The 20,501-nt window shown below is 42.5% G+C and overlaps 2 protein-coding genes and 1 long non-coding RNA gene across 3 annotated transcripts in view; 1 reads left to right on the top strand and 2 right to left on the bottom strand.

Annotated features, from left to right (window-relative positions):
- The window catches only part of LOC115552101 (uncharacterized), a 96,554-nt gene that overhangs the window by 8,895 nt on the left and 67,158 nt on the right, over positions 1-20,501 (top strand). The window lies entirely within an intron of this gene.
- Positions 1-20,501, bottom strand: part of LOC115552098 (uncharacterized) — a 120,511-nt gene that overhangs the window by 1,073 nt on the left and 98,937 nt on the right. Inside the window, exons 17-23 of the mRNA XM_030367869.1 lie at positions 4,592-4,900; positions 3,736-4,035; positions 3,141-3,434; positions 2,631-2,786; positions 1,705-1,962; positions 621-878; positions 413-526 (exon numbers count right to left, since the gene is read on the bottom strand). Of these exons, the coding sequence (XP_030223729.1) occupies positions 413-526; positions 621-878; positions 1,705-1,962; positions 2,631-2,786; positions 3,141-3,434; positions 3,736-4,035; positions 4,592-4,900 (1,689 nt within the window). The remainder of the gene's footprint in view (positions 1-412; positions 527-620; positions 879-1,704; positions 1,963-2,630; positions 2,787-3,140; positions 3,435-3,735; positions 4,036-4,591; positions 4,901-20,501) is intronic.
- On the bottom strand, positions 12,165-16,886 carry LOC115552103 (uncharacterized). Its single transcript, XR_003978276.1, has 3 exons — positions 16,717-16,886; positions 12,286-12,390; positions 12,165-12,198 (listed from the first exon to the last, which is right to left on the bottom strand). It is a non-coding gene; the product is annotated as an uncharacterized LOC115552103 (long non-coding RNA).

The following is a 20,501-nucleotide window of genomic DNA, read 5'->3' on the forward strand; positions in this document are numbered from 1 at the left end:
ATATATATATATATATATATATATATATATATATATATATATATATATATATATATATCGACAAAAGCAGGGGCAGATATTGCACCATTATCTAATAATTATAAATTAATATAAATATATACATATATATACATAGACAAAAGCAGGGGCAGAAATAGCATCATTATCTTCATTATCTTAATGTCTCATTAATAATGCCGTTATTAAATTCCATGGAATGATTCACAGCTATTTATTTATTTAAGTGAGAACAGAACTATTTATTTAGTTATTTATTTATATAAGTTTATATCTATACATGTGTTTTTATTTATCTATGGGTTAGTCTGCTTACCCATTTTTTTGAAGCTATTTATTTATAAGTTTATATCTATACATGTGTTTTTATTTATCTATGGGTTGGTCTGGTTACCCATTTTTTTGAAGTCTTGTCCATCAGCTGTCTCAGGGCATAAGGTAACGTTGTCTCTGTGCACCCACTGTGATATATGTGTTCCATTAGATGTACAGTTTACATATATGAACCCTATGAGAGACATTGATGACCGGTCATGTGATGAATCAACTGCTACTGAATCCAAGCTCCACTCATTCATTTCCCTCGTTGTGTTGTCACTCACCGTCACACACAGTCAAGGTGATATTAGCCGCGGCGTGGCTCACGTTGTTGCGGACCGAGCAGGTGACCAGTCCCGTCCGCCCCGGCTCCAGAGTGACGTCACTAGCGCTACCGGGTCCGGAGAGGAGACGCGGGTCGTTCAGCGGGAGTCCGTCTAGACTCCAGCTGTAGTGGAGTCCGTCCCCCCCGGCAGAGCAGGACACCCTCTGCTGTCCCCGGGACAGACACTCCCGGGACAGGAGGGGAGAGGAGACCGGGGCTAAGGGAAACCGACTGAGGAGGTGATTCCCACAGTTTGACTGAACAGAAACCTTCTGTTATTCACTCATAGAAACTTAACTTCATACAATTATAATTAGAAGTATCCACCTCTTTAACCCACCTGCTCCTCCTCCCAGACTAACTAGTTTAATGTACTTGACATATTATATGCCGACATACACAAATCGGGCAGTAGCAAGAGCCCCCTCTTTACATCAAATGTTGACAGCATTAATAATAAAGGGGCAGAGCGACTGCTTAAAGAGTGCATAGATGTACTTGTGAGGTTACCGATCATGTTAACATGGAGCCTGAGAGCCAACAGTGTATCTATAAGAGCTATGAAGTCAGAGGTTAACCCTTATCTGTAATCTTGTTTACCAATAATAAGCGGAAGCACCAAATGTTACTGAAATATTGATGAAGCTACTCACCTTGAATGGCTAAATGAAATTTTGTGTTTGATAAATCAATTCCACTTCTATTTTGTGCTTCAATTGAATATGTAAGTGATTAGATAAGTGTTGTTATCTGATTGACACTATTCTCACACACAGACCACCTCTCACTGTATAATAACTCTTATTGCTATTACTTAAGAGGGATGGAATTTTGAATAGAATATGAACTATTGCAGAGAGCAGACATTGTAGGTGTAGATGCTGAAACATAGGCTACGTTATTTAATATTTTTTTATTTGACTTAATTCTCATCACATACGAATTATTTCATGAAAATTAAATGGTAACCGGTCATGTGATGAATCAACTGCTACTGAATCCAAGCTCCATTCATTCATTTCCCTCGTTGTGTTGTCACTCACCGTCACACACAGACAAGGTGATGTTAGCCGCGGCGTGGCTCACGTTGTTGCGGACCGAGCAGGTGAGCAGTCCCGACCGGCCCGGCTCCAGAGTGACGTCACTAGCGCTACCGGGTCCGGAGAGGAGACGCGGGTCGTTCAGCGGGAGTCCGTCTAGACTCCAGCTGTAGTGGAGTCCGTCCCCCCCGGCAGAGCAGGACACCCTCTGCTGTCCCCGGGACAGACACTCCCGGGACAGGAGGGGAGAGGAGACCGGGGCTAAGGGAAACCGACTGAGGAGGTGAGTCCCACAGTTTGACTGAACAGAAACCTTCTGTTATTCACTCATAGAAACGTAACTTCATACAATTATAATTAGAGGAATCCACCTCTTTAACCTCCTGCTCCTACTCCCAGACTAACTAGTGTTTACTGTACTTGACATTTTATAAGCCGACATACACAAATCGGGCAGTAGCAAGAGCCCCCTCTTTACATCAAATGTTGACTTGACAGCATTATTAATAAATGGGCAGAGAGACTGATTAAAGAGTACATAGAATAGCCCTTCAAAACATTCACAAAGCACAGTATGGCATGGGCCATTGCAAATCATGTCAACATGGAGCCTGAGAGCCAACAGTGTTTCTATAAGAGCTATGAAGTCAGAGGTTAATGTCTGAATTATCCTTAATAACTGATGTTAAACGCTTCGCTCTTATCTGTAATCTTGTTTACCAATCATTAGATGAAGCATCAAATGTTACTGAGATATTGATAAAGCTACTCACCTTGAATGGATAAATTAAATTGTATGTTTGATGAATTAAATCCATTTCTATTTTGTGCTTCAAATGAATATGTACCATCCTCTGTCCTGTTGATGTCGTTTATGGTAAATATTCCTGTGCTGATGTTAAATGAATAATCAAGGTTGTTTGTCTGATTTTTGTACTCTACAATCGGGACATTGTTTTTCTTCAGTTTGTAGATATCATCTTGTGAGGTCTTAGGCAGCTGGACCTCCACGGTTCCTCCCAGAGAGCCAAAGCACTGGGTCGTGATGTGTGGCCGCTGTGGGGTGCTGCAGAAGCCCTTCACACCTGGAGGTTTACAGAGGACAATAAAACAATACAGGAGATATATCTCACTGAGATTCACAGATCTACTCTCACTTTTACTTCAACAAATCTCTTACTAGTACTATAACAGGGATGGATATTTTGAATAACATATGAACTATTGCAGAACATATGAACTATATTGAAACATACAATATGTATTATTGGTTGATTTTATTTAGATCATTTCTATATGATTTTAATATAAATGAAAATATACTTAATCTGTCCAAATAATCCTTAATTGTGTCGAACCTGCTGTTTTCCTCTAATCTGTATTCCTGTTCATGAATAGTTAGACCACAAATCAAATGTTACTGTAATGTTGTCACTCACCATGAATGGATAAATAAAAACTGGTATTTGCTACTGGAACCCCGTTCTCATTCCGTTCTTCCATGAAGTATGTATCCATGTCTGACCGATTAATGTCCGTTATCGTAAATATTTTGGTGTCGCTACTAAATGAATGGCGAGTGTTGTCTGGTATTGTAACTTTGTTTTTCTTCAGTACGTAGCGATGGTGTTGTGAGGTCTTAATAGGCAGCTGGACCTTCACGGTTCCTCCCAGAGAGCCAAAGCACTGGGTCGTGATGTGTGTCTGTGTGGCGTTGCAGAAGGTCTTCACACCTGGAGGTTTACAGACGAGAATAAGATCTACTCTCACTTTTATAATGAATAAAACATGTTCCATTGCAGAGAGGCGATATTGTACAACTAAATGTTGAATGTTGACACATACAATCTTTTTATATTGTTAGATTTGATTAACATAAATTCACCATGGTTTTCATTTAAATTAAAGTAGTCCTACACAAAATCAAAATAATCCTTAGTGATTAATCTGTTGTTTCCCTCTGATCTGTAATCCTGTAAACAATAATTAGACCACCACATAACAAATGTGTGTGTAATATTAATAGTTACTCACCTTGAATGGATAAAAGTTTAGTTTCTATTTCAACTCCATTATGTGCTGCAATTGAATATACTTCATAGTCTGTCTTCTTGAGTCCCTCTATGGTAAAGACGCCAGTACTGACATTAAATGAATATCGGGGGTCTGTTATCTTGATTTCGCCCTCAACTATCGGGACCTTGTTCTTCTTCAGTGTGTAGGAATGCTCATGTGGGGAGTGAGTAGGCAGCAGGACCTCCACGGTTCCTCCCAGAGAGCCAAAGCACTGGGTCGGGATGTGTGGCTGTGTGGCGTTGCAGAAGGTCTTCACACCTGGAGGTTTACAGAAGAGAGAGTAAAACAATACAGGAGATATATCTCACTCAGATTCACAGACTACACTATTTACTCCACTACTAACTCTCTTATAACTATTACTATGAGAGGGAGAATGGGCAATGGAAATATTGCATATTATATGTTCAATACATCACTTTCACTGGATATCTAGTAAACATTTTGAAACCAACTGTAGTTACTGAGTTTAGCCACTATGGGCAGTATTCCATTTCCAAATATGGCCTTTCAGCAGCTATTTCTGTAGCAATCTGTTAACAATTCCACTACCATTTGTTGTAGTGTAAATTGGTCACTGTGATGACTTGTAAAAGACTCAAATCTACTTTTTCACATAAAAAGAATAAGTGCAATACATCTATTGAAAACAGAAACCCTGCCTAGTGCCGTGCACTGGCCGTTGTATTTAGTTCACCCCCTCCCCCCCGCCGGGCCTGAAACCCCAGGGCTGATAAAGGGTCCCACTCCGGCCGTGGTTAAACGCCCTTACTATTGATCGCTTACGATTGATGGAATGTATATATTAACTCACCTTCAATGGATAAGCGAAATAGGTTGAATGATATTTCCTTTCCATTCTGATCATGAACTTCCATCCAGTATGTACCCTTGTCTGTCCTGTTGAATTCCTTTATAGCAAACATTCCAGTACTGACATTAAAAGAATATCGAATGTTTGTTGTCGGACTGCGGTCTGATAAAATCGGGACATCCTTTTTCTTCAGTTTGTAGATACTACTTTGTGAGGACTTAGGCAGCTGGACCTCCACGGTTCCTCCCAGAGAGCCAAAGCACTGGGTCGTGATGTGTGGCTGTGTGGCGTCGCAGAAGGTCTTCACACCTGGAGGTTTACAGACGAGAGAGTAAAACAATACAGGAGATATATCTCACTGAGATAAGGAGACCACCTCTGACTGTTTAATAACCCTCTTATTACTTTTACTAAAGAGGGATGGAAATTTGAATGAAATAGTAACGACCGCAGAGAGCAGACATTGTACTACTAAATGTAGAGGCTGAAACATAGATTATTTTATTACTTTTTAGTTGATTTAATTGTCCTCACATACATCTGATTTCATAAAAATTAAAAAAACCTCACGTTGTGGGTTAGTAGCCTCCCTAACAATATATCTAATATTCGAAAGTAAATGAACTCAATTTACTCTAAATAAAGGTATGACCAAAATGATTGTTTGAACCCAGCAAATATTGAAAAACAACTACTTATGTCTAAACCATAACTAGATCACCATAGCTGACAAAAATGACTTAAAAACATTAAAGATTTAAAACAGTAATAATGCCATAAAGATCTCACCATCAGCCACACCCATTAGTAACAGCAGCACAGCCCCCATGATGAGCATCTCGCCCTCAGCGTGGTCTCAGAGGAGTCCAGGACTTGAGTCTGTTCACAGGAACACACAACCCAGCCCATATGAGACCCACATGTCATCGCAAAAGTGGAAGTGGTGCATCCGCTGAGCAAACTTTATACTCACCACAACTGAACTAAAAGGGCCTTAGGAAACACAGTTCTGTTAAACAGTACTGTATTACTGGGCATCTTCTAAGATGCAATAATTATTAATACAAAGACATTTGTAATGGGGAAGTAGAGAGAGTGGACCCAAATGCTTGACAAAGAGAGACACTGACACAGAGGGTCAATAATTAGGGAATTTACTGAGGGCAACAAATAAGTTGGGGAACGGGACAAGGGGAGTCTGACAGGAGAGGGTTCATCAACAGGAGGGCAGTCTGACAGGAGAGGGTTCGAGACATCCTTTGGCAGTGCGGAGGTCATGGTGTTGGGACTCCCAGCCCAATGGTTAAGGGTTCAAATTCCACTGCAAGACGCCTTACCACCCTACTCATGAATGATAATTGACATCACGTTAGATAAAAGCATCTGCTCAATGAGGACGCTAATGTAAAAAACAGAAAATAAACCTGGTATCTCCGTCATGTTTTCACTGCCAATGTGCTGCAATCCGTTTCATTCTTTGCTGGTTGACCCTTGCCTATAAGTATAGTAGTTAGGTTCCGTGTTATCAGGTCAATCTGAGTCATAAGGGGGAAGTTAGAGACGGCAGAGAAGCAGACACAGCTCAAGTGTTTGCCTCATCTCATTGGTCCCCATGAAACGGCCTTGACTCTATCTGCAGAGGTGTCAACTGTTTAAGTTACAAATAACTTGAATGTTTCTGTTCTCTTTTAGGTCACAAAGGTCTATATTCCATGAGATTGACTCTTTTATTATAAATTAATTGGAGAAAGCATGAGGTTGAAAATGTCTATGCGTCCTTCTGGGTGTTGACAGCTCTCAGGGCCTCTTCCTCCGGGGCTGAGCGTACACACACTCGTCCACATTGGTCTCCAGCGTCCGCCTGGGGCCTGGAGCCACCCTGACCGCCGCGTACTCCACCTCCCCCTCCCCCTGCTCTCTCCGCTGCCCCCGACGCTGGAGCACAGAGACGTCTGCGTAGGTTACATCTTCCGCTTCTGTGGTCTCTTCGGAGAGGAGGGCGGGACGAGTGGAGAGGAAGAGCAAATGAGGAAATGAGAGAACAGAACGCCAACCAAGAATAATTACTGTTATTATTGAAGTACCGCCTTCAGAATGTCCTCCTAGACTCTGGTCTGCGTTACATTCCATTCCAGTGTTCGACCGTAACATTGGTGCGACATTATACTGTACATTATACTGTCCAATGTACAGTGTACATCGGTAAGGACGCAGCAAAGGGGATTCATACCTTTTGAGGTTTTGTGTTTTTATGCACAGTAGACTCCCAATGCTACTATCAGGAGCAGAGCCATCGCTGACAGGGAACCAGCGATTATAGGGACGAGCCCCGTGACAACGAAAAGTATGGCACAGTGAACAATGATAATCACACATATTCATTAATAAATATGAATATATTGTGGAGGTCCGGGCGGAGCTCAGCTCCCCCTATGGGCTGAGGAGGGACAGTGCAGGCGGGCAGATAGAATGCATTTGGTGAAAGTGATTGACAATCATTATAATCACCATCAGCTGCTGCGGTCCAGGGAGTAGTAGGAGAATTTATTTGAGAATTTTAACATGAATTCATAATTTCTTTCCTCATTTCTTTCTACTAATAATTATTGAATCTTAGAAGACGTACTGTATCACATTACTGTTTACTGTCTTCATCCTAATAAGGTATTGGCCCTTTTAGTTCAGTTGGGGTGAAAATAAAGTTTGCTCAGCGGACGCACAACTTCCACATTTGCGATGACATGTGTGTCTCATATAGGCTGGGTTGTGTGTTCCTGTGAACAGACTGAAGTCCTGGACTCCACTGAGACCACACTGAGGTCGAGATGCTCAACATGGGGGCTGTGATGCTGTTACTAATTGGTGTGGCTGATGGTGAGATCTTTATGGCATTATTTCTCGTGAGCATCAGATACTTACAATGGTAAAATTGAGACTTATAGATTTGAGACTAACTTTCAGTAGATTCAAGGTAGGATTCCAGAGATGGATTGTTTGTTTGCTTTTTTGTATTTTAGAACTGGTATGCCCACTGCTAAGCCAACAATAGGCCACTGATTTTGTAGGCATTATCCATGATGTTGCATGTCCTTTCCACTAGATGGCAATCACAATTCAAACCTTAAAAAAAATCCGGGGCTTCTGAAGTGAGATTCAGGCCCGAAAGCCGCAGCAGATAGCCTACTTTCTCGTGCTCAAAAGAAACGTTTACTTTTTTCTTTTTTTTTTATGTCCCTTTTCGGGTACCGTAAAATGCTTTTTTTTTTTTAAAAATTACGCGATTTTTAAATATAAAAATCGTTCCATTCATTCATCTCCGCATAGCACTCATTCTCCCTGTCATTCTCGTTCACACACGCACACGCACACAGAGACAAGCGCGCATACATGCCGTGCGAGGGTACACCACTTATTGGATCAACGCGTGCATCGCTGATACATGCACACGCACTGACAGCGGATTGCCCGCTCCTCCTCTCAACGCGCCTACAAAGGAAAACCTGAAGCAGTGGGATATTTGGCACAGTGAAGACGGTCGGCGACATCTGGAGTATACCAATGTATAGACTGATAAAGGCCTACTGTGCTCAAACACACCTGTCCAAAATTATTTTTGACTCAGAAAAGTTAATGTTAGCCTTATGAACTCAACCTGTTTCAACATTTGTTGGGTTAAACCAATTATTTTTTTATCGTATGTTAATTCTGGATAAATTGAGTCCATTTATTGTTGAATATCATTAATCATTATTCTGCCTTTTGCTTTGTGATTTCCCCACTACGTCAATTCACCTTTGTTATTGAAAAACACAAAAGAATGATCACATATTATAGATAGTATTGGGCGTAGGGTAGGGTTATTTTCATGACAATCATATGGATATTATGTCAATCAAATGCAAAATTTAATGAAACATTAAATGTTTTAACGTATCTGTTTAAAGTATATGAGTATAATGTTTCTCTCTGCAATGGCACCCATTATATTAAAATGTCCACCCCTTTATAGTAATGGTAATAAGAGAGTTCATACAGTAATAGTGAGAGGTGGTCTGTGTATCTCAGTGAGATATATCTCCTGTATGGTTTTATTGTCCTCTGTAAACCTCCAGGTGTGAAGACCTTCTGCGACGCCACAGAGCCAAACATCACGACCCAGTGCTTTGGCTCTGAGGAACCGTGGAGGTCCTGCTGCCTACTAAGACCTCACAAGATGGTCACTACAGACCAGTGGCGAAACTACCGGGGTGGCAAGGGGTGGCAGCTGCCACCCCCCAAAAAATGCTTGCCACCCCACTTGCCACCCAGGTTGTTAGAAGTGTCTCCAATATACATTTATTGAATGGTATTATATTTTTTGCTACTGAAGCTGTTGATCTCATTGGTAACTTGTTTAAGTTTAAGAACTAAAATCTTTATGTCCCCCCTCCCCTGTAAAATGGTTGAGTCCATGAATCCTATTTGCTCTCTTCTCACCGTGCGCATCTGCCGCTTCATTCAAATGAAGATAGAAACGGTTTGAAAGTCAAAGAACTGGAGACAAGCCAGCTGTACGCTTGCAGTGATGAAAAAAAGGTACAGTACAGCTGAAACTTCAATCAAGAAAATGTGATGGGTGGTCGCATGTGTCTTAATCTGCATGCCTGTTGTGTTCGTGTGTGGACGAGTGCGTGCTCGCCATTGACACACTGATTGCGATTGACGGTGGGGTTTCGAGATCGGACAGATCCAAATGCGCGCAGCGCGCACACACACACACACACACACACACACACACACACACACACACACACACACACACACACACACGCACACACACACACGCTTTCACAGTGCAAAGGCAGGAGGTGTTGCCCTTCTCTCAGGTAACAGACAACACAATTACTTTTCAAACGATCGACACCACATCAAGTCCAGCCGGCGCACAATGGGACCGCCCAAACACGCAACTCCACAGGCAGAGAATCCACAAGCCCTTCCTCGTAGCTCTGAGTCTTATGAATATTAACAATGACAACCCATCACAACGAGGTGATGTAAATCAATCAAATATTAAATTGATTTAATATTAATCAAAGGGAGAGAAAATAAGTATTAAATTGGCTTTTCAGTGGCTGTTTCCCGATGTGCTCGGATGATGGGCGGATCATCCGAAGGGAACCACACTGAATCATTAAGTCTTTTGTGCAGAGATGGACGGGTAGATAGACGCAAGACTGACAGACAGACACACAGACAGACACACAAAACTTAAAATATAGACAAACAGAAAGATAGACACAATATGTTAACTGTTTTCATTAGCGATTGGTATAAATAAATACACATAGACACCAGGCATGTGTGTTTCCAACAATAAAAAGACTTGACTTGACTTGACTTTGTGTGTGTGATTTGCCACCCTTGAATTTAACTTGCCACCCTTCTGCCACCCCATGTAAAATTTTCTAGAATCGCCACTGCTACAGACTGAAGAAAAACAATGTTGGGATTGTTAACAACCGCAGTGAGACAACAGACGGGAGATATTCATTTATTGTCAGTACTGGAACATTTACTATAGAGGACGTCAACATGAAAGACACTGGTGAATACTCAATGGAAGTACATGATGCAGATGGGAAGCAAGTAGCACGCACAAAATGTTATTTAACCATTCAAGGTGAGGAACTATATCTTATATCTTAGGAATGGAAAGCAGACTATTTATATATGCATACATGATATCAATATATATTCATAAATGTTTGTCCTCTGTGCCATCATTTCCTTCATCACAGAATCCCGCATCCCGTTCATCGCTCGTTCTCTGACGGTGGTGCTGCTGCTCCTAGCAGCATTGGGAGTCTACTGGGCCCTAAAGAAGAAGAAAACCTCCAGACCTCGAGGTACCAAGTGTCTCTTTGGGTCAACTGTTAAACACAAGCTTTACTTCCCGTGCTGTTCTCTCATTATCTAATGTTCTGTTTGTTCAGACATCGCGCTGTCCTCCATGGCAGTAGATGATGATGTGCTGTACGGTAACGTCTCCGGGGCGACCGGGAGGGCAGGGGGAGAGTGAGGGGGAGTACGGGGCGGTCAGGGTGGCTCCAGGCCCCAGGCGGACGATGGAGACCCATGTGGACGAGTGTGTGTACGCTCAGCCCCGGAGGACGAGGCCCTGAGAGCTGTGAACACCCAGAAGGACCCGTAGACAGCGCTTTAGCCAGAGAGCCAACAGCCCGTTGACCTTTGACCTGCCAGGGACACTTCTCTCTCTGAATCTGATAATGGCAAGATCATTTATTTTTATTAATTAACTTTTTCCTCTGTTGTTGTTGTTGTCCTTAGTGGTCTCTCGCTATTAGAAATAGCCTGTTATACTATTATGCACATTTAACTTTTGCATCATTATACCAAGTATTTATATTATACTATTCTGCATGTTTAACTATTCTATTATTATACCTATTATGTATATCATACTATTCTGCATGCTTAACTTTGCTGTTTATTTAGCATGTGAGCCTTTTTATGAAATAAGATAGCCAGCTATTTATCAACTGCTTCTTGGCAAATAATCATATAATTTTTTGGTTGTAATTAAAACATTTAAATAAAACAAATTTTCACCTACTGACCATGAATTCTTGGGACCTGTAAAACGAAGCATTACTTTACTTGATATCTGCGTAGGGCATGAACCAGTACTGCGCCACATGCTTTACTCCAGATGCAGTTACTGTGTTTAGCCTCTTGGGGCAGTATTGCCTGATTATGTAGACCTTAATCGGGAGCAGCATTTAATTACCTTATACGCAGGGGCAGGGCCATCCATGTTTTTAATACTTGTATAGTCTTTTTGTTATTACTGTATTTCGATGTTAGTCATCGCGCCAAGCCTCCATTTGCGGCTCGCATGGCAGTAACAATATACAGTGATATGATCATGCAGTGCACTATTCCGCCATGGCCACTAGAGTGCGCCAGTAGACCATGGTTGAGTGTGGTTAAAGTCAAACACATTGTGCGTACAATTTATTTTATCGCTCGATTATTTACCCTTTTTATTTTTGTGATTGTCATCAATAGCAAAGCAAATTATGATAAATAATAGAGAAAATAAACACTAATATATTATACAAACATAAATAAATAAAATATACCAAAAAGAAAAATAGGTATCAATAATTAAACATGACTAATTGTAAGGAAACACACAAATCAGCATTGTTACATTTTTCAAACGCAATCTAAACAAGTTTCACTGAAAAAAAACATCACCGCTAATTTAACGTACACAACAAAACGTAGGCTACAAACACAACATAGCAAACATTCAACAACGTAACGTAGGGGGAGGGTCGGACTAGCCCCACGAGACTAGCGCCACCCGATGTTAAGGAGACTTATTGCATCTCGCGCAAGCGCAGAACGAAGGCAACGGAGTGGTCTGATGAAGGCCGTTGGCCGTCGGTTGGCCAGCCGGGCCAGCAGCAGCTTGACCACGTCGGAGCCACCCTGACCGCCCCGTACTCCACCTCACTCCCCCCCTGCCCTCCCGGTCGCCCCGGACACGTTACCGTACAGCATACCATCATCTACTGCCATGGAGGACAGCGCGATGTCTGAACAAACAGAACATTAGAAAATGAGAAAACAGCACGGGAAGTAAAGCTTGTGTTGAACAGTTGACCCAAAGAGACACTTGGTACCTCGAGGTCTGGAGGTTTTCTTCTTCTTTAGTGCCCAGTAGACTCCCAATGCTGCTAGGAGCAGCAGCACCACCGTCAGAGAACGAGCGATGAACGGGGTGCGGTCTGGGACGAAGGAAAGAAGAAGTTAGTCCGAGGTTATTCAACTCCTCCCCAGAAAGGTTTCATAGGGGTGGACAGACACCGAATAGCGTTGGGTTGCCCACCTAAACCAAAATCCATAACTAATATCAGGGATTATACTGTGCTGTTGTAGTTTATCGGCTGGCTGAAAGCTATGTCAACATGAGATCTAAGGGAATCACATACTGATGGACTTTGGTTTGTTATATTCCAGATAATGTCACTATCATGATGGAACAGACTAGTACCGGTATGTGGAGTGTGAGAGGATGATGGATGGTTTAGGCAGCCCCACCTCGCCCAACTCAGAATGATTGGACTCTGGGGCTGGGTAAGCCTGCCACACACATAAAGATTTTATAAATCTCAACCGATTTTTTATCTGTGAGAGACCCCACACATTAAGATTACATTAACAGTTTTGATCGTATTGTGTGTGGTGTCCTGCGATATTCCAAACACAGCACACCACACACATAAAGATTTGTCTTCAGACGCACTAGAATCTTGTCCCTCAAGCAAGAAATCTCGCGTGAACAAACGTGATCTGACGTAGTACTCTGACTGACCTGTGGGGGCAGTCACACCAAAAATAGTCATTGAACTAACTACAAGAAGAAGTGAAGAAGAGCGAGTGTAAACCGGTGTAAACTCATGGAGGACCAGCTGGATACCGACTGCATGATGGTGGTTTTGGGATTAATCCTAACTGAAAAATCCCTTAACTTTAACTGTCTTCGCCATATTGGTGGTATTCAGGGATATCGTAGCCATGGAGATAGCTCGTTATAATTCCGTGTTCAGTCAGCTCGCTCTTTATTGGTTAAATTCAATATTACGTCACGTTGGAGACTCCCGATTGTCGGCTTCCCCCCCACACAAGACGTTTGACACCATAAAGCCGGCCACACACATAAAGATAATCGGGCTGATTTTGCCCCGATTTTCCCCCTTCCGATCACGGACAGACATCGCCCGATTATCTTAAGCTCTTAAGATTATTTTATAAGATTCTCTTGTAGTGTGTGGTGTGTTAAGAGTGAAATTCGGCCGACAATCGGCTCCGAAATCAGTCGGCGCCGATAATCGTAAATATTGAACATGTTTAATACTTACGATTATCGGCGCCGACTGATTTCGGAGCCGATTGTCGGCCGAATTTCACTCTTAACACACCACACACTACAAGAGAATCTTATAAAATAATCTTAAGAGCTTAAGATAATCGGGCGATGTCTGTCCGTGATCGGAAGGGGGAAAATCGGGGCAAAATCAGCCCGATTATCTTTATGTGTGTGGCAGGCTTAACGTTCTCCGCCGATAATCTTAAATATTGAACATGTTTAATACTTACGATTATCGGCGCCGACTGATTTCGGAGCCGATTGTCGGCCGAATTTCACTCTTAACACACCACACACTACAAGAGAATCTTATAAAATAATCTTAAGAGCTTAAGATAATCGGGCGATGTCTGTCCGTGATCGGAAGGGGGAAAATCGGGGCAAAATCAGCCCGATTATCTTTATGTGTGTGGCAGGCTTTAAGCCTGCCACACACATAAAGATTTTATAAATCTCAACCGATTTTTTATCTGTGAGAGACCCCACACATTAAGATTACATTAACAGTTTTGATCGTATTGTGTGTGGTGTCCTGCGATATTCCAAACACAGCACACCACACACATAAAGATTTGTCTTCAGACGCACTAGAATCTTGTCCCTCAAGCAAGAAATCTCGCGTGAACAAACGTGATCTGACGTAGTACTCTGACTGACCTGTGGGGGCAGTCACACCAAAAATAGTCATTGAACTAACTACAAGAAGAAGTGAAGAAGAGCGAGTGTAAACCGGTGTAAACTCATGGAGGACCAGCTGGATACCGACTGCATGATGGTGGTTTTGGGATTAATCCTAACTGAAAAATCCCTTAACTTTAACTGTCTTCGCCATATTGGTGGTATTCAGGGATATCGTAGCCATGGAGATAGCTCGTTATAATTCCGTGTTCAGTCAGCTCGCTCTTTATTGGTTAAATTCAATATTACGTCACGTTGGAGACTCCCGATTGTCGGCTTCCCCCCCACACAAGACGTTTGACACCATAAAGCCGGCCACACACATAAAGATAATCGGGCTGATTTTGCCCCGATTTTCCCCCTTCCGATCACGGACAGACATCGCCCGATTATCTTAAGCTCTTAAGATTATTTTATAAGATTCTCTTGTAGTGTGTGGTGTGTTAAGAGTGAAATTCGGCCGACAATCGGCTCCGAAATCAGTCGGCGCCGATAATCGTAAATATTGAACATGTTTAATACTTACGATTATCGGCGCCGACTGATTTCGGAGCCGATTGTCGGCCGAATTTCACTCTTAACACACCACACACTACAAGAGAATCTTATAAAATAATCTTAAGAGCTTAAGATAATCGGGCGATGTCTGTCCGTGATCGGAAGGGGGAAAATCGGGGCAAAATCAGCCCGATTATCTTTATGTGTGTGGCAGGCTTAACGTTCTCCGCCGATAATCTTAAATATTGAACATGTTTAATACTTACGATTATCGGCGCCGACTGATTTCGGAGCCGATTGTCGGCCGAATTTCACTCTTAACACACCACACACTACAAGAGAATCTTATAAAATAATCTTAAGAGCTTAAGATAATCGGGCGATGTCTGTCCGTGATCGGAAGGGGGAAAATCGGGGCAAAATCAGCCCGATTATCTTTATGTGTGTGGCAGGCTTTAAGCCTGCCACACACATAAAGATTTTATAAATCTCAACCGATTTTTTATCTGTGAGAGACCCCACACATTAAGATTACATTAACAGTTTTGATCGTATTGTGTGTGGTGTCCTGCGATATTCCAAACACAGCACACCACACACATAAAGATTTGTCTTCAGACGCACTAGAATCTTGTCCCTCAAGCAAGAAATCTCGCGTGAACAAACGTGATCTGACGTAGTACTCTGACTGACCTGTGGGGGCAGTCACACCAAAAATAGTCATTGAACTAACTACAAGAAGAAGTGAAGAAGAGCGAGTGTAAACCGGTGTAAACTCATGGAGGACCAGCTGGATACCGACTGCATGATGGTGGTTTTGGGATTAATCCTAACTGAAAAATCCCTTAACTTTAACTGTCTTCGCCATATTGGTGGTATTCAGGGATATCGTAGCCATGGAGATAGCTCGTTATAATTCCGTGTTCAGTCAGCTCGCTCTTTATTGGTTAAATTCAATATTACGTCACGTTGGAGACTCCCGATTGTCGGCTTCCCCCCCACACAAGACGTTTGACACCATAAAGCCGGCCACACACATAAAGATAATCGGGCTGATTTTGCCCCGATTTTCCCCCTTCCGATCACGGACAGACATCGCCCGATTATCTTAAGCTCTTAAGATTATTTTATAAGATTCTCTTGTAGTGTGTGGTGTGTTAAGAGTGAAATTCGGCCGACAATCGGCTCCGAAATCAGTCGGCGCCGATAATCGTAAATATTGAACATGTTTAATACTTACGATTATCGGCGCCGACTGATTTCGGAGCCGATTGTCGGCCGAATTTCACTCTTAACACACCACACACTACAAGAGAATCTTATAAAATAATCTTAAGAGCTTAAGATAATCGGGCGATGTCTGTCCGTGATCGGAAGGGGGAAAATCGGGGCAAAATCAGCCCGATTATCTTTATGTGTGTGGCAGGCTTAACGTTCTCCGCCGATAATCTTAAATATTGAACATGTTTAATACTTACGATTATCGGCGCCGACTGATTTCGGAGCCGATTGTCGGCCGAATTTCACTCTTAACACACCACACACTACAAGAGAATCTTATAAAATAATCTTAAGAGCTTAAGATAATCGGGCGATGTCTGTCCGTGATCGGAAGGGGGAAAATCGGGGCAAAATCAGCCCGATTATCTTTATGTGTGTGGCAGGCTTAAGGCTGATCTGCATGGCAGGACGGAGAGTATAGCATCGTTAGGCGGCAAAGTTAACATCATGAGTTCCATATGTTCTATATGTATCTGTATACGCCTACATATTTTAGGCAATTCATTGTTTTTCAAATGGGTTAGTTGTCCTTTCCGTTTAAAAGACAAATACCGTTTTCATTTGAAGGAGTTAATTGATGGGAGAAGAGATTGTATTCGGACGGCCGCGGCCCCCCTTGCCCTCTCTTGGGGGCGCCACTAGACAATGGTGACCGGTCATGTGATGAATCAACTGCTACTGAATCCAAGCTCCACTCATTCATTTCCCTCGTTGTGTTGTCACTCACCGTCACACATAGACAAGGTGATGTTAGCCGCGGCGTGGCTCACGTTGTTGTGGACCGAGCAGGTGAGCAGTCCCGACCGGCCCGGCTCAAGAGTGACGTCACTAGCGCTACCGGGTCCGGAGAGGAGATATGGAAAGCCAAGAAGGCCACAATCCGGAGCTAGATTGGCGCGGTAAAAAGTTACCGCGCGGCTAAAGTTGTTGGGATGCACCTTATTTTATAACAGGGAGGGGCAAAGTTGTGCATTACAATGCAAACACGACAATAATTGGCACCGTTCTTGCGCACTCAGAAGAACATGAACTGAATAAATGCCAGGTATATCGGAGACGGGTACACAATCAGTGCATTTGCAAATGAGAGCCTGCAGTAGGACCGATCTTGTGACATTATTTAACCATCCATCTACAGCTAATACGATCAGACAGATACATCATTGATCACATAAAAGCCCACAACAAGCCCAACATCACCACGGCAGGTGCGCTCTCTCACGCACATTCACACAATCACTCCAACTTCTCCAACTCAAAGGCAAGGCTGTTACACTAAGACCACAAACAACCACAACTAACCAGCCTACATATCCACAATAATGCACAACAATCAGTTCTATACATTGCGTCTATCTTCTGTTTGGTGCACATGGCTAATTTGCATAGTTTGCACCGGACTGTCGGCTCCGCTTGTCAAAAAAATAGAACGTATTTGTGAATAAAAGCTTTGAATTCGCTAAAATGGTCCCTGCCAGTGTTTTTCTATTCTGATGTTTGTGGATGAATCTTTCAGCTACAGCTTTGTTACATTTCCTTGCGATGGTTTGCTAGTTTAACTATACAGCAATAAATCAAATGATGTAAGATGATGTGATTTTAAAAACATCAGCGTGAGTCACGCTGATTACAGGTGTTTTTAAAATGCGTATACGGCTCTCACATGACAGCCACGCAACGGACACATCATCTTACATCATTTGATTTATTGCTGTATAGTTAAACTAGCAAACCATCGCAAGGAAATGTAACAAAGCTGTAGCTGAAAGATTCATCCACAAACATCAGAATAGAAAAACACTGGCAGGGACCATTTTAGCGCATAATGACTACTGCTGACAACACCCGATCCCGAACAGTTGAACCTCTGAATTGATCCTGAAAGCCTATATGTCCTAGAATAATTCATTTGTATTCCGTTTTAGGCCATCTCACTAAAGGTCACTTAAATTTAGCCTATTCAAGCTCACCAAGTCCAGTATTCAGAATTCAAAGCATTTATTCACAAATACGTTCTATTTTTTTGACAAGCGGAGCCGACAGTCCGGTGCAAACTATGCAAATTGGCCATGTGCACCAAACAGAAGATAGACGCAATGTATAGAACTGATTGTTGTGCATTATTGTGGATATGTAGGCTGGTTAGTTGTGGTTGTTTGTGGTCTTAGTGTAACAGCCTTGCCTTGGAGTTGGAGAAGTTGGAGTGATTGTGTGAATGTGCGTGAGAGAGCGCACCTGCCGTGGTGATGTTGGGCTTGTTGTGGGCTTTTATGTGATCAATGATGTATCTGTCTGATCGTATTAGCTGTAGATGGATGGTTAAATAATGTCACAAGATCGGTCCTACTGCAGGCTCTCATTTGCAAATGCACTGATTGTGTACCCGTCTCCGATATACCTGGCATTTATTCAGTTCATGTTCTTCTGAGTGCGCAAGAACGGTGCCAATTATTGTCGTGTTTGCATTGTAATGCACAACTTTGCCCCTCCCTGTTATAAAATAAGGTGCATCCCAACAACTTTAGCCAATGCAGGCTCCTATTGCTTTACCAGTGTGCTTAATATGTGTGTGTGTGTGTGTGTGTGTGTGTGTGTGTGTGTGTGTGTGTGTGTGTGTGTGTGTGTGTGTGTGTGTGTGTGTGTGTGTGTGTGTGTGTGTGTGTGTGTGTGTGTGTGTGTGCGTGCGTGTTGTCATGTAGGCTATAGATATAGATCGATTGTCTTGGCTTGCTTGCATCCATGAAATATTGTAATGTTATGGCCGAGCTGGCTACTGCATATCGCGAACAATCTGGGGATGAGGGACTGCCATCTCAATATATAGCCTAACATATACAAATATATCACTGTACTAGACACAAATATATTTTCCACTAGCTAGTGGTGGTCATTACATTGTAGTGAAACTAATAAAGACAACACAGCCTTATGTTACGGCGAAACATGGAGGCACTGCAGCTCTAGTTTCGACAATGCGTTACTTTAGTCTGGTCTTTCTCTTCACTGATTGGTTAGACAACCTTCAAACTTAGTGGTCAAGCAAAGAAGGGGAGGGGCTCGTTCTGCATACCTAATAGCCGGAGCGAATAACTAATAGCCGGAGTGAATGACTAATAGCCGCGGCTATTAGTCATTCAAATCCGTACGGATTCCGTACGGAATTCTTGCCAAACCGTACGGTTTTGCACTTTTACCGCGCCAATCTAGGTCCGGATTGTGGCCTTCTTGGCTTTCCATAAGGAGACGCGGGTCGTTCAGCGGGAGTCCGTCTAGACTCCAGCTGTAGTGGAGTCCGTCCCCCCCGGCAGAGCAGGACACCCTCTGCTGTCCCCGGGACAGACACTCCCGGGACAGGAGGGGAGAGGAGACCGGGGCTAAGGGAAACCGACTGAGGAGGTGATTCCCACAGTTTGACTGAACAGAAACCTTCTGTTATTCACTCATAGAAACTAGGGCCCGACCGATTCATCGGCCTGCAGATTTAATCGGCCGATTATAGCCTTTTTGAAAATACTCGACATCAGCCAAAAAGACGCCAATTACAACCGATTTTATTTTTTATTTTTTTTATTTTATTTTTTTTAGAAATGTTATTGCGCTTAGTATTCTGCAGATTGCGCTCCTACTCACCTTGCTAACTAACAACTTTAGCTGGAGTAAAAAAGAGGAGATTGAATTTTACCGTACAACATGAAAGCACGCTCGCTCAGGCAGCTGCGCGCTCACCTCACCAATGTACACAAGACGCGTTGTTTGAGCATGTTGTGCCTGTTTTTCTTTAGGTCCCAGGCCATGTTAATTTGTTATACTGTAGACTCTAACGGTGAGACCATACTGCTCAGCACGCACGTGTTAGTCACTGCTCACGAGCGCAGCACATTGGGAGTTAGTTATTTATTTTACATTTTACATTCCACTCATTTTTTACTGTAAATGTATTCTAAAACACTCAAAGGTTCTGCATTCAATTCACATATTCGTCAAAAGTGTTTAAAGTATATTGAAGGTATCAAAAACTATGTTTTATAGGCTTTTTTTTTTTTGCTTTTAATCGGCCGATTAAATCGTAATCGTAATTCTCCTCTTAAAATAATCGGCATCGGCATCGGCACTCAAAAATCAATATCGGTCGGGCCCTAATAGAAACTTAACTTCAGACAATTATAATAAGAAGTATCCACCTCTTTAACCCCCCTGCTCCTACTCCCAGACTAACTAGTGTTTACTGTACTTGACATATTTTATGCCGACATACACAAATCGGGCAGTAGCAAGAGCCCCCTCTTTACATCAAATGTTGATAGCAATAATAATACATGGGCCGAAGGACTGTTTAAAGAGTGCCTAGAAAAGGCCTTAAAAACATTCACAAAGTAGGCTACAGTATAGCATATGATGTTACCGATCATGTTAACATGGAGCCTGAGAGCCAACAGTAGGGAATATTGCACTACGGTCCTCTATGTGGTTGCACTACGGTCCTCTATGTGGTTGCACTACGGTCCTCTATGT

The sequence above is a fragment of the Gadus morhua genome, chromosome 10, assembly GCF_902167405.1.
Source record: "Gadus morhua chromosome 10, gadMor3.0, whole genome shotgun sequence".
In the NCBI taxonomy this organism is placed as follows: domain Eukaryota; kingdom Metazoa; phylum Chordata; class Actinopteri; order Gadiformes; family Gadidae; genus Gadus; species Gadus morhua.